General features: G+C 30.2%; 2 protein-coding genes across 3 annotated transcripts; one reads left to right on the top strand and one right to left on the bottom strand.

Annotated features, from left to right (window-relative positions):
- Nucleotides 1-437: 437 nt before the first annotated feature.
- Etl1 (SWI/SNF-related, matrix-associated actin-dependent regulator of chromatin, subfamily a, containing DEAD/H box 1) lies at nucleotides 438-5,275 on the bottom strand. Its single transcript, XM_018444806.1, has 12 exons — nucleotides 5,013-5,275; nucleotides 4,486-4,667; nucleotides 3,849-4,042; nucleotides 3,538-3,766; nucleotides 3,033-3,366; nucleotides 2,687-2,961; nucleotides 1,948-2,085; nucleotides 1,533-1,856; nucleotides 1,148-1,449; nucleotides 860-1,072; nucleotides 652-758; nucleotides 438-588 (listed from the first exon to the last, which is right to left on the bottom strand). The coding sequence occupies exons 1-12, from the start codon at nucleotides 5,107-5,109 to the stop codon at nucleotides 452-454; spliced, it is 2,532 nt and encodes an 843-aa protein (XP_018300308.1). The 5' UTR covers nucleotides 5,110-5,275; the 3' UTR covers nucleotides 438-451.
- A 1,493-nt stretch (nucleotides 5,276-6,768) lies between these two features.
- LOC108720713 (glycerophosphodiester phosphodiesterase domain-containing protein 1) lies at nucleotides 6,769-10,992 on the top strand. 2 transcript variants are annotated; one of them, XM_018444851.1, is made up of 7 exons: nucleotides 6,769-7,046; nucleotides 7,145-7,187; nucleotides 7,804-7,985; nucleotides 8,058-8,278; nucleotides 9,980-10,113; nucleotides 10,202-10,319; nucleotides 10,395-10,992. In XM_018444851.1, the coding sequence occupies exons 1-7, from the start codon at nucleotides 6,923-6,925 to the stop codon at nucleotides 10,518-10,520; spliced, it is 948 nt and encodes a 315-aa protein (XP_018300353.1). In that variant the 5' UTR covers nucleotides 6,769-6,922; the 3' UTR covers nucleotides 10,521-10,992. The 2 variants fall into 2 exon arrangements, with proteins under 2 accessions (XP_018300353.1, XP_018300354.1); XM_018444852.1 differs by having other exon boundaries at nucleotides 10,205-10,319.
- The last annotated feature ends 3,844 nt before the right edge of the window (nucleotides 10,993-14,836 follow it).

Below are 14,836 nucleotides of genomic sequence, written 5' to 3' on the forward strand. Positions count from 1 at the left end.
TGTACAATATGTATATATATATATATATACATTTTCAATTATATATTAAAATTTAAAAATGTAATTTAATAATTCTTGCTTATTGTAAAGAATATTTTTTAAGCACGTATTATTTTTTTCGTTTATTCGATGTTATACTTTGATGTATTTTAATATCTTGAAAAATATATTAAAAGTATGTTATATAAATTAAAACAAAATGCATATTGCATAGATAAATAAAAGAATGATTTAATGATATATAAAATAACAAAAAAGAAGTATTCCACAGCGCACATAAATATAAAATCTACAAATTGTGATGTATTTCTGATCGAATATTGTTGATCGAAAAACGTGATCCTTTACAAAATACGTGATGTATTGACAATGATTTAATATAATTAGTGTCAATTGAATTAGAATATATCAAAATTATAATTATTACAAATGGGAATAAAATTTCCCTTATTCACAAATTTTTATCATTTTCAACGTCGGTTTCTTTATTGGTATTTTTCATCGATGATAAAGATTTATTGTGAACATCTTGGCCTATAGTCATCTTCAATAATTTTAGAACAGACTTTTTATCCGCATTTTCATTTTCTGTAAGCAAAATGCATTTTATTAATTTTTTCACGATTACAAGATAAAACATCATGTACTTACCTTCACCTCCAGTAATTTGTTGTTCAAGATGTAATTTTTCTTGCGCTATCTCGTACATGCCTTCCTCTATTGTGCCTTTGCATAATAACCTTATGATAGAAACGGGTCTGCAAGAGAATTCAGCATCTTGGATATATTCATTTTAATGAATGATAAAAAAGTTTTATCTCGACTTAAAAATATGCTTAAATTTTGTGATTATGCATACTTCTTTTGTCCCACACGGTGACATCGATCTTCTGCTTGTTTGTCATTGTACGGATTAAAATCTATATCGTGTAATATAACTGTATCGGCAGCAGTTAAATTGATCCCTAAACCTCCAGCTCTTGTTGATAATAAAAAAATGAATATACTTGAATCTTCTGTGTATTTATTTATAAGAGTCTGTCTCTCAGTCACAGGTGTACTGCCATCTAGTCTAATTTCAATATTAAATTCGTTAGAATTAACTTGAGACAGCATACAGCCACAACAATAATCAATTATAGCAAACCTTAAAAATGTCTGCCCCCTAATAGCTAGATATTCTTCAAGTATGTCTAATACCATAGTAAATTGGCTAAATATGAGTACCCTGTGACCATCCGTTTTCAATTGTGGTAGTAACTTATCCAGTTCTTTTAATTTACCAGCTTCAGGAATAAGTTCTTGGGGCAAACCGAATCCGGCTATACTTTTGTATATACGAGTTAATTGATTTATTTGGTAATCAGATGTCCAAATCAGATCTTCAAAGACGTATTCTGGATTTTTCTGTTTGTAACCTGGTTCTTTCGCCAGTCTACTTGCCATAGTCTAATGATTAATAATTCATAATAAATCACGTACCGATTAAAGAAAATACCAATAGAAAGAAATTTCACAGATTGCGTACATACATTTAGTTTATTCTCATCGTAATAATCACGTACGAGAAGGGGATGATTGGCGAGCTTCCTCAACTGCATCATCATGCCAGTACCATTTACATCTGTAATTTCGCTGGCCTCTGCTGAAAATTGAGCAACTAATTTGTTATACATACTTTGCTGTTTTTCAATTAATGTACATCGTATTATTTCGTCTTTCTTATGGGGTAAATCGCGTAAAACTTCAACTTTAAGTCGTCGAAGAACAAACGGTCGCATAATTTCTTTTGCATTTTTAACTTGTTCTCTTTCGAACATCGGCTGTTCTCCGTTCTTTTTATCACTCGGTGCTTTCTGTAAAATTTATTCAGAGTAAATAAATTGTAAATAAATGACTTATATATAAAATGATTAATACATTCTTAATAATATTTTAATGACTTACAGGATTTTTAGAGAATAAGCTTTTTAAATCGGCTTGTTTCCCAGCAAACAATGAAGGCATTACAAATATTAATAAAGACATTAATTCCAATAAATTATTTTGTAGAGGTGTACCAGTCAATAGAATTCGACGCTTAGCCTTTAAAAAACAGATTTCGAGATTTTTGTTACAAGAAAACTTATATTTTCATACATATGAAGTCTGTCCCAAAAATATCCTACTTTTGCATGTCTTTGTGTTTGGATTCTATTATGGGAAATAGTCATTCAATATTTAAGGGGAATTTTGAGGAATGCCCCCATCAAGCGACACGGCCCATAGCTGTTCAATTCAATCGGCAACGGTACGCAGTTGTGTAAGCGTCGAAAACTCCGAGTGTTGTATTTCACAATAACACATCTACTCATTTATCTCACCTGATTCAGGATTTTTTTTTATTAAACACGGCATCGTCCAACTTCGCTAACCCCAGTGCAGTCCAGTTATAGCCCCGTATAACTTCTGATTATTTCCCAAGTTAAATGAACAGGTGTGTTATCATGAAATATTACGCTCACACAACTGTGTACCATTGCCGATTAAACATCTATTGGATCGTGCCGCTTGGTGGGGATACTCTTTAAGCTACTCGCTAAATACATTGAATACCTGTTTTCTACAATGCCCAAGATATACGCAGAAGTCGGATACTTTTGGGACAGATCTTGTATAATGTATATGAATGTATGATTAAACATACATTAATTCTGACAAGATTTTCGTATCTAACACTGCTCATATTCTTAAGCATATGTGCCTCATCAAAGACTACATAGTTCAACGGCATAACGCGAAATAGTCTACGCTCTTCTGGAGTACTACATATTAAACTATATGTAGTTAATAGAATATCGACGTCATCAAGATCACCATTTCGCCAACCCATTCGCATCTCTTTCCGTTCCTCTTGAGAGCCGTAATACTGTACTACTTTTAAGCTAGGTGACCATCTTTCTAGCTCATCCATCCAATTTTCTATATTAGGAAAAGATTTTTGCACATTATAAAAACTCTATGAAGCAAATGTCTGAAAACAATATATTTACCCATAGTTGAACTGGGAACGACAATTAAATGAGGCCCATCCTTTTCATCAAGAAGATTAGCTTCTTTCAGATATGTCAAGAAAGCTATCACTTGTATCGTTTTTCCCAAACCCATTTCGTCGGCTAGTATACCATTTACATTCTGTGTATGCATAACAGCAAGCCAATTTAGGCCAACTATTTGATACGGAGCTAATGTCAAATTTGGCGATAATGCTTTTGGCTGCTGTGTTATGGATGATGCGCCAGCAGCTATAGCTTTTTCCATGTTGATTGACAAACGAAGGCATTTTTTCATAAGAAGTTCTACCGCATGACGTGTAGATAGTAATACCTTTTTATGCATATTAAAATAAAATCAATCGAGATATATATATATATATATCTGTTATAATTATGAAAATATCTTAAATTTAACGAAAATTAATCCTTTTTCTTGAATTCTAATAATTTTGTAGAAGATAAAAATATCATTGATTTCATATGTTATTTTTTTCAGGTTTACCTGAGCTGCATTCAATAATTCTGTATCTAAATATTTTGTATTTTGAAATTTATTCACTAAGTCTCTCCAATCTTCAAATGGCCTTGCATCTATAATGGCTTGGGCTTTCTTTAAAGAACATTGGGACATCAGAAGCAGTTCCGCAAGTACAGCATTCTGCATAAATTCTAAAACTGCCTTTTTATCACCTGTGAGCTCATTAGATATCTCTACATCCGAATCCTCATCACTGTAAAATAATTACGTATGTTTATGTGGCGATCACATATTTAAATTTAATTGTGAGTATAAATCGTTGCAAAATAACATACCTATTAAATACTTTGTCTTTGTTGTAATCTCCCTCATCTGAATCGATATCTATATCCTCATCTTCATTTAATTTCCTTCTTTTCATTTTTCTAGTTTTTGCAGATGCCTTCAAACCTCTTTTCCTATTTTTTTTAAGTGTCTCCTCTGCCTCTTCGACGTTCCAATTGGTACTTTTAAGTACTTCCTGTATATGCTAAAAAATTGTTCGCATCATTTTTTGTTTTTATTTAATATTCAATATATATAGTTATAATATGTTCAGTTAAGCATCCAGGTAACAAGCTGACATTATTTTGATAATAGTAAATATTTTAACAAAAAATGACGACAAAATGAGAACTTATGATCAACTGAGTCAACTCATTATCTGGACAGCTTCATCTCAAATATCAAAGAGAGATAATAAAGAAACATTTTTATAGAAATTTAATATTGAAAAGTGATTAATTATTTATTTTGGGTATTATAAACACTGTTCAATATTTTTAATATTCAAAATAAGTAATTTCAGATATTAAAGTTTTGTAAAGATTTCGTCTATATTTAGTAAAAGAGATATAAAAATTTAGGCAGTGTAATTACAGATATTAATTAAAATTTCAAGTCTAAGAGCTTAGAAAATTTGAAAATACTTACCGTTGCATCATTCTGTGGATACAAAGTTGTCAGGTACTTTAATTTATTCTCTTTACCTTTGGCATTACAGTCCGAACTTAGCTTAACTGGACTACCAACATCGCTATCACTATCTTCAATGCGATTTACAGGTTTACGACGCATATGTATATCAGGAGCCACCAAATTACTGTCCTCGTCCGCTAAAATTAGAGAAAAAAATTAAAAAACACATAGGTCTCTTTCGCTTAAGATGATAGATAAAATTAGAACAATCACAAATTACATATCACTTGCAGTATTAAGAATTTAAACATAATGAATTTAAAAATTTTTACCAGACTCAAATGCGCAAGGGGAATTGTTTAAAAATCAAAATTATATTTTGATATACTAAATCGTTAAATTAAAACATTCGCATAAATTAAAACTGTTCGCGGAAACATAGAAGAGCGAATACGACTGTCAAGGATATGCACGCCAATTATGCGCGTGAATCGATTGAAAAGACTGGACAAGTAACAGCAAAAAGATAAGCGAGTTCTTACACAAGTTCATGGCCTTCGTTTGTCTTTTTTGAAAGCGGAATTGTCGCAAGATGCTGGAGCTACTCGTGTCTGTTTTGGGCGAGTTCGATTCGGACATCGCGTCAACCGTGCGAGGGACGCTGACAGGAATGCATTTTTCCAGAATAACTTTCGGAATCGTCTGCCAGGTGCATTCGGTGCGGCTCGCCGAACGCTGCCGAGCGTGACGGGATTACGTCCGTTACGTAGAGTGTAGAATCAGTAGAAAGTAAATCAGACTGAAGAGTGCAGCGCCGACAGCGCGTTCGGTAGAATAAAATTATGCCTGATTTTCAAGCAAAATACTTTGCTTTAAACCAAAATGTTCCGGGGTTCAAGGAAATATAACGGTATCGAAGATCTAATCGCCGGGGGGGGGGATAGACATGGCTTAAAATGTCAACGAATAGAAGTTGGAAGAAATTCACGTTTGTATGGAAAACGAGACTGAATTATAACTAATATCGTCGTTTGCGACGTTTGTGTTTTAATTCAATTTATAATTCGTAATTAGCATACAAAGAAAATTATTCAAATAAAAATTAACATCAATGAATATAGATAAAATGCGTCAAAAAATATAATATAATTATTATTATACTGCAGCTATGCAAACAGTTTCATCGATGCGAGATATAATAGAACGCGCGGTATAATAATATTAATAATAAAAAGGCCCCCAAGCAGAACAAGTCACGATAACATTAAAATGACATTAAAATGAATCGGATGATTGAAAAATGACTTTTAATGATTATTTTGGAGTTATTTTGACATCATTTTGCCCAGACAGCACTGAATATTTATGATAAATATTTATTAATATTTATATTTTGAAATGTTATATCGATACTTCATACATATTTTATATAAAGCTTTATTCAAAATATTATTAAAATATAGACTAAATATTTTATGCAATATTTATAATAAATATAAATAAATATTTCTAATAAGTATTTTTTACTTGGATTATAATGTCTCATTAAGTATTTTCATAGTATTTATTATAACATTCATAATAAATATTTCATCGTATTTATAATAAATATTTATGATCTGTGTAATCTAAGACCACAATAATATATATTTACAAAATATTTAAAATAAATCTTATAAATATTTATAAATATTTTGTAAATATTTTGTAAATATTGTGTGCTGTCGGGGTAATATCATAATGACTTATTATTCTGCTTGGGGCTTCTCGAATTATTTAATTGGTGATTAATTTATAAAATAATATTTTTATTACTGTTTATTATTATTACTGTTGGTTATTATTATGTTATTTAATTCGTTAACAGAAATAGTTAATTTTTTGTTAACACTCAAGATTTATAACATAATTAGATTATAGATATAAATAATTGACTACTGAATACCGGCCATATAATCACTTTTTTCGCGCTTTGCAAGCGCTGCTGTGCTACTTACATGGGTAGTCAATTCTTATATTCAAGACCGTCTTAAGTTCTGTCTTGAGATGTCACGAACCAATCAGAGGGCCGCATTAGCGACTTAAGACAATCTTAAAATCAGAACCGACTATGAATACCGCCATCAAAAGAAACCGTTCCTGTCATCAGCGACGTTTTTCGCGGCGACTACCAGCAACGCGAGCTGATTGGCCGATTGCGAGGTGCGCGGGAAAATGAAACAGCGCACTCGCGGAACGCGCGCACTTTCGTGGCACGCCGTTCTCGAGTGCGCGTGATTCAGGGCCGGCGGTCACATACTTGCGCGCCGTCGTCGTCTGCTCCGCTTCCACCGTTTATTTGTATCAATTACATCTGTCGTAATCTGTCATTTTGTCACGAGACCCCGAGAGCACCGTTATGTTCAACGGTGGATAAGTGTATCGAATAGCACGAGTACTAAGGGAAGCAAGGATGTTGTTGTACACATTGATCGGCGGCTACATGCTGACCTCGGTGATACTATTCAAGTACCCCACCCTGCTGCACAAAAAGAAGAAGGTGAAGTTTTTGTGTCAGCACATCAGCCATCGGGGCGGTAAGTCGTCCTTGCGTTCCTTCCTTTGTTTACCATCCGCAGATTCGCGGACGTGATGAATCTTGTTAATTTACTCTCACGTGTGAATCTCGTTTTAGGTGCCGGCGAGAGCTATGAAAACACGATGTGCGCGTTCAAACGGTTAGTGCAAATATTGTTTACCTAAGACTCCCCTTCGCTCAAGGCTGCGAAAATATATTATCAACCTGTGCTAATTGCTGTGACATTTAATGACCATATATATTACATGGCAGCATGAAGTAAAAATGTTTACATGTGATTTCACTTCAAATACTTAACTAAAAGTAATATAGTAGGGAAAATTTAATGTTTTTTTTGTTTTATATCAATTTTCATGATCTTATTTTTACATTGGTATTTTGAATTCTTTCAACACTTATTTTTAATACATAGAAATTTATATGGTATATATATTTGTAATATAAAATGATAAGAGAAATTATTTAAATATAAGTTATTAATTTCTAATATTGTCATTTATTTATTTATATACAAGTAAGAAAAGAAAATAATTTCAATTTGTATAATTCAGAAAAAATAAAAAAAATGTGTTTAATATATATATATATAAAATTAATTCTTTTTCGTTAGAGTAAAATATTCTCTTGACTATCTTAGTATTTATTTGATCATGTCTGCTGATTAATATTTGTGACAAGTAGAGTTAATTATGCCAATATCATATTTGATCAATTGTATACTTAAGTGAAATCAATATCTTTATTTACAATTGCAGAGCAGTGGCTATTGGAACACAAATGTTGGAATTAGATTGTCACCTTACAAGAGATGACGAAGTAATAGTCTCTCATGATCAGAATCTTTTACGTAGTACTGGTATAGATAAGAATATCGCTGAATTGGATTACAAAGATTTACCGCTCTTAAAGCAATGTTTACCAATTGATTTTGATCCAGGTATTGCTATTTATTATTTTAAGAAACGACTGAATTTATGAACAAAATTATTTAAGAACTATAGTTGAACAGATGTGGAATATGTTGGTTCGGCGAAGGAAGAGGATCGACGATTTGCATTGTTACGAGAAGTCTTTGAGGCATTCCCCAATATCCCCATTAACATTGATATTAAGATCAATAACGATCGGCTCATATCGAAAGTTTCCGATCTTATAAAGGAATTCAATAGAGAAGAATATACAGTTTGGGGGAACTTTAGTGATGAAGTCACACAGAAATGTTATAAAATGGTATGTGTTAGTACCTATTAAGCTTCTGTAAAGATCAAATTAATACATTTTTTTTAAGGATTGGAATAATACTTCATAAAAAATGGTAGTAATAGTAGTAATTTTGAAACTGAATTGCTAAGATTTTTGTGCTATTATAAATGCTGATATTTAATATTTAAAAGGTCATGTACAGGATACTAAGTACTCTAAAAGATTTTTTAAAGGGTGATTTCTCACACAAATTCAAGAGAAAACTTTATATGACCATATATATATGTTCGAAATTTTTGGAAAAAAATTTTCCTTCAATTTTAACACCCTAAATCTTTAAAATTAAGTCGTTTCGGACATGAAATTATATGAAATTTTATGAAGTTTTCGTCTTGAATACTGTGTGTGAGTACTTAGTATCTATTCCATATAAAGAATGCCATATAGTTCTTATGAAAATGACATTCGGCGAAATTGAAGGGTTGTAACTTCGCTATTTTATGGTTTGTGTGATGCTAATTAAAAGTTAATATTACTACAATCTCCGCAAATAAATTGTTTAATTTCTAAAAATAGGTAAAATTTCTAAATCGTATATATTGGTTAATTCTTGCATAGATCAAATGTACCACAAACGTGAGACTAGAAAAATAGTAACATTTTTTCATGAGAACCCGTTTTAAGTAATTTGACCTCGATTCCATCCTTTCACTTCCAATAAAGTGGAAAAAGAGATGTTGACCAAATTTCTGAAAATGACAAACTTTATTTATAAATCGATTTTTTGCATATTTACAAATAAAATAAATAAAATATATTTTAAGATGTATATCTTATTTGCAAAAACCAATTTATAAATAAGAATATGTTCGTCATTTTAATTAGAAATTTTTTCAATATTTCTCTCTTCACTTTACTGGAGATGGAAGGATGGAATTGAAAACTCGAATTATTAAAACATATTTCTATTTAAAAAAAAGTTATTTTTTTCTCTATTCTCATATTTTTAGGATGTTTGACTATTAGAAGTAATAACCAAATACATAGAATTTGTAAATTTTACTTGTCTAAAGAAGTTGAATGATTTATTTGCGGAGGTCATAGCAATATTAATTTTTTTTATGGGAGAAACTTCCAAAAACACTCGATTATATCGCGTCCTCTCTCCCCTAGCAGAGCAGCTGATCTCCCCGTTTCCTGAGGGAGCAGTTGGCCCAGTTCCGCGAAATTAACGCGGCTTTCTGGGGCTGTGTTGAATTTTTATTCACTAAAACTCCCATCATAGTCGTTCTCCAGCATAAAAGGGGAAAGGCACCGGAAACTTACAAACATAATGCAATATCTCTCCCTAATTGTGTGCCGAATATCTGTTCTCATGGAGAGGGAGATGTGGATGGAGGAGATCCAGAGAGATCTTTCAACCCTATCCTCTCCAAATCGTCCCAGAAATGCGATAGAGTACGAGCATCACACCTCACCATCCTTATACCCAGGGACTAGACAAACGGACGATGACGTGCCCGCCTACCCGCATCTGATGACTCTTATATTTTGTCCGGATAGCTCGGTGGTAGCTGCGATATGGGAGATATTAACTTTTAATTAACACTATATATAAATTATAAAATAGAGCCAATTTCGCTGTAAGCCATTTTCCAGAAAAATATGGCCTCCTTTATGCATTGTTAATTTTTTTACTATTTTTAATAATCTTAATTTTTGTTGTAGAATCCAAATGTAAATTTACTATTTTCAATGCAACGAGTAGCAATGTTGATACTTCTTATGTATACTGGCTTGTTACCATTCGTACCATTAAAGGAAACACACCTTGAAATTTTCTTACCTTCAATTTATTTACGGTAATATAATTGAAACTTTTATGTCTTTGTTATTACAATGGAATTACGGAAAAAACATTTTTTGTAAAAAAAATTCTTTTGATTCTAGAAGAAAAGGAGGTCCGAGTCCAACATTTTTACCATTGGAAAAGTTGGTAGTACGTACGATTAATGTATTATTAGTGAGGCCGTGTTTATTTAATCATTTAAGAGCACGAGGTATACATGTAAGTATATACAATTATAATTGACATATATTTGATCATCTGATTGATTTTTAATTGGCTTATATCTCTTTATAGGTCTATTTTTGGGTCTTGAATAAAGATGAAGAATTCGAAAGAGCATTTAATCTGGGAGCAACTGGCGTAATGACAGATTATCCAACAAGATTAAAATTATTTTTAAAGAAACGTACACTAGAATGAACCGAATAGATTTCCAAATAATCACAGATAACACAAACTACTGAAAAAATTTGCGGAGTTATTTATATCTGGGGAAAGATATCTGCCATGATAAGCCAGAAGATATATAAGAATAAACAAAGTAGTATATTTTTTATAAGCAAAGCAAAACTATTTGCTTATGTTCTGTGTATAAATGCCAATTTTGCCACAATTATGACAGTTCGTACAAATTAATTCATTAGCGAAATTGCGTATACAATATGCATTGTATACGCTGCACACAATAGTTTATTGTATTATTATTACATTATAATGCGGGTATCCATTCATGGAATAAGATTGCTCTGGCCTCGTAAATTTTCCAATTATTCATCTTCATTTTTTGCTTTATCGAAAAATATAGGATGTCCTGAAATTCGGAAATCAAAATACCATAGCAAGAAAATTTTTGAAAAGAATAAGTTAAAAAAGTATTATCATTTTTCGTAGTAGTTCTTGAGATATAAAGGCTTAAAACTGGCTAATTACAGATTATAGTCAAACGGTTGCTTGTTTGTATTGATCAGTTTTAAACTTTTATATCTTAAAAATTACTATTCGGAACGAAAACTGGCAAGTGTTTTTTAATTTATTTTTTTTTTTCGAAAATTTTCTTGCTGTAATATTTTGATTCGTGAATTTTGGAACACCATTCAACGAGGCTTGTTTTCTTTTAATTTAATTGTAATTGGATTAAAAGCTAATATTCTAATTATCAGTATTGACAATTATTCATGTAATTAAGCTGATAAATAAACCTGTGCAGCTAGCGATTTATTCTAATATAGCGATTTTTATATAATATATAATTGTAATGCGTACTTCTAATTTGTTGTTAGGATCTATTCGCGGTCTCAGATTTTATATATTATTTTTATTTACGGGATAAGCATACTTTACCTTTATATAGGCTGCGATCCACTTGATGCTACAAACGCTTCGAAGCGTTTGAACGACCAATCAGAACAAAGAATTTTACGAATTGACTAATCAAAGAATGCTTTGAAGCATTTGTAGCGTCAAGTGGACCGCAGCCATAATATTCAAACAAACGAGTATTCCTCAATATCATTCGTTTCTCTTGCGTTTTTTTATTTATATTCTTCTACACATAGATTTATTCTAAGGAAATTTGTATATTATAAAAAAGCCTGCATGCATATCCCAGTTTTTAGTACAAAACATCTATTGATTACTATATCTCTCTGGGGCCAGCGTTAACTTAGTCCAACATTCAAATGCTTCGAATAACACTTATAATCTGATCTATATATGGCGCATTTGTTAAATAAGTTTTAATCTTCATAGATTCGTGAAGATATTTTATGTGAAAAGAGAAAACTCGATCTACGCAGATCGTGATGTGTCCTTAGTATACATTGGTGTGATATAAGGAATTTCCTTTTCGTGAAAAATGAATGTGATAAAAGTCTGTGTCAGTCTCATAATATTGAGAAAGTGTGAAATCGATGAAACTCTAGGATCAGGACTAGTCCTATTGAATAAAGAAATAAATTTGTGTGCAAATATTGTATTTGGCGTATGATATTTATACGGTATTACGAAATAGTTAAGGCATGATAACCAGTATTAATATCTTATAACAACTTAATATATGTGGGACATACTTCACAGGAGTTATCATTCTCCAACGTTACATCCATTCCTGAAGCATATCCTACATATTAAATTACATCATGTATTTGCATACAGAGCATTTTGCAATTAATATAACTCAATTGTCTATGAATATCTATATGTTAAATATATGTACTTTTCTAATCTTTTGAACGTAGAAACAATATACCAAACAACCAAACAAATATTATGTTAAAGACATATTTAACTGCAGCTCACACATTTATAAAAAGTGTAACGATATATAAAATCTTTTCTAACTTATATGTATATTATATATAATTTATATTTAGGCTGTTTTATATAAAAAATCTATGTGTATATGTGCCATTGTATATGTATACAACATACATATTCAGATAAAAGTATAACAATATATAAGATTACCAAAGAGACGTGGAAAATATCAATATTTATGGTTATAAAAAATAAGAAAGATTATACATTATATGTTGTCTTATGGGATGGTCATAGAATTCGTGTGATGTACATTGTCTTTACTTGACATGTTTATATGTATAATCTCAATTTATGAAAGCTATTTTTAATGATACATAATTATAATCTTAATTTATCAAAGAATTTTGAATAATTATAATTTTAGTATTTTGACGTATTATGATATCATAAATGTCCTTTTATTTATATTGTTAAGAAATATGAATTATTTGTTATACAAGTTTTGTCCTATTTAAATATTAATGATGAAAAAGAATAAGAAATAACTTATATATGGACTAGGGCTCTAATTTTATTCCGTTTTTCGAAGATGTAAACGTAAAACGTTTATCCGTTTATATTCGGTTTCAAAAAAACGTGTTTATATGTTTAATTAGCATATCCGTTTATAAAAGAAACATTTTTCCGAATATACGTGTTTTATTATACATTTAAACGAAAATACATTTACATGTATATTTAACATATCCATCTATGAAAAACATCTTCTAATATTTTAACGTTTTTTAATAAAATTAAAAATCGAATTTTTTGCATTTTCTCAATTTGTCACACTCCTTAATAAAGGGATAAACATTTATATTAAAAAAGTGAAAATATTCGGAAAAACGATTCTAATAAATGGATATGCTAATTATACGTATAAACGTATTTTCGTTTAAACGTATAATAGCGAGCCCTAATATGGACTAAATATATACTTTAAATATTATTGAATTTACAAAATTTATACACACACATATACATGTGTGTGTGTTTTAGAAAGAAAAATTATATTCTGTTTGAGTAGATTGTCTACTTGACTGTAAGTGTACTTCAGGAGGGAAGGATTAGATAAATAACATACCAAGTTTTATTAAGATTATTTGTTTTTATATTAAATAATAAAGTCTTATAATGTATAATTAATATTGAACATGTTTTACAATGAATATTAAGTATAGAAAAATAAATGCAACTATGTACAAATTCATGTACCTTTGTATTTGAAATTAACTTTTGTGTATTTGTAAAGCTCGAAATTTATAATATAAGTTTTCATTCTATGATAAATAATTGTTCCTTTACCCATATAAAAATAAATTATAAATCTCATACGACAGGAAATTTAATTGTATCTATTCATTTCTAACTTTTATTTATTTCATTTGTTGAGCTTCTAAGATTTGTTCCTTGATGAAGGAAAACTAGTTACAAATAAATTAAATTTACATCAGATTTAGAAGACGTGTGAGAATAATATTTTCAACATACTATTCTCACATATATCACATATTTGAAAATAATATCTTCAATATTTATATTTTGTGTTACAGTATTTGTACTTGTAACTAATTAACTCTAATAAATATATTACATCAGAAAATATAAAGAATATTTGAATCTATCTTATATATAAAATATTATTTGATACACAGTATATAAAATGCATTATATCGATTATTTATAAATGGAAGTATATAATTATATAAATAAATATTAGGTGTACAAGTATGACTTTACGGATTTTTTGATAAAAAAAACGCATTGATTAGACATAATATAAAAATCATTCTTACTTCATTCAAAATATGCCCCATCGGAAGCGACAACCTTGGCTCATCTTTTAGGCAATAAACGGATTCCACGCTGGTAGAAGTCTGGATGTTATCAAGCCAATTTTTTATTTCTTCATATAAGAGACTTTCCATGCTCTTTATCATCCAAATCAAAATCATTGCTTCTGAATCGTTTAAACCATTTTTCATACATGCTTACCGATGAAGCATGTTTTTTGTAAGCTTCCACACGCAAACGATGACTTTCAGCTGCATTTTTCTTTAGAAAAAAATAATGAAGTAAAACTCCCCGCAAATAGCGTTTTTCTGGTACAAAATTTGACATTTTCAATGCGATAAAAATAATAGTTGTTTTTACACTTTAGTCAAATGAAATGTACTACGTTTTAAAGCTGCGTATACCTTTCAAGTACATGTATTGCCAACTTCAAATAATACCAGCAGTATGACTATACCGCCGTCTATTGAAAATCCGTAAAGTCATACTTGTACACCTAATAATATACATATAATGTATATATCTAATATTTATATATATATAAATAAAATATTTATATATATAAATAAAATATTTATATATACAGGGTGTTTCCAAATTAAATCGCAAAACTTCGGGAGCGTGTAGAGGAGTAAAAAACT

Source organism: Mycetomoellerius zeteki, unplaced genomic scaffold (genome assembly GCF_001594055.1).
Source record: "Mycetomoellerius zeteki isolate Tzet28-1 unplaced genomic scaffold, Tzet1.0 scaffold155, whole genome shotgun sequence".
Lineage (NCBI taxonomy): Eukaryota > Metazoa > Arthropoda > Insecta > Hymenoptera > Formicidae > Mycetomoellerius > Mycetomoellerius zeteki.

Coding starts and splice junctions, on each gene's coding strand:
- LOC108720713 (XM_018444851.1), top strand. CDS start 6,923: ATGTTGTTGTACACATTGATCGGCGGCTACATGCTGACCTCGGTGATA. Junction 7,986..8,057: donor ACCAATTGATTTTGATCCAG/GTATTGCTATTT, acceptor ATAGTTGAACAG/ATGTGGAATATGTTGGTTCG. Junction 8,279..9,979: donor CACAGAAATGTTATAAAATG/GTATGTGTTAGT, acceptor TTTTTGTTGTAG/AATCCAAATGTAAATTTACT.
- Etl1 (XM_018444806.1), bottom strand. CDS start 5,109: ATGTCCGAATCGAACTCGCCCAAAACAGACACGAGTAGCTCCAGCATC. Junction 2,086..2,686: donor AAAATCTTGTCAGAATTAAT/GTATGTTTAATC, acceptor TGTTTTTTAAAG/GCTAAGCGTCGAATTCTATT. Junction 589..651: donor ACAAATTACTGGAGGTGAAG/GTAAGTACATGA, acceptor TTTTGCTTACAG/AAAATGAAAATGCGGATAAA.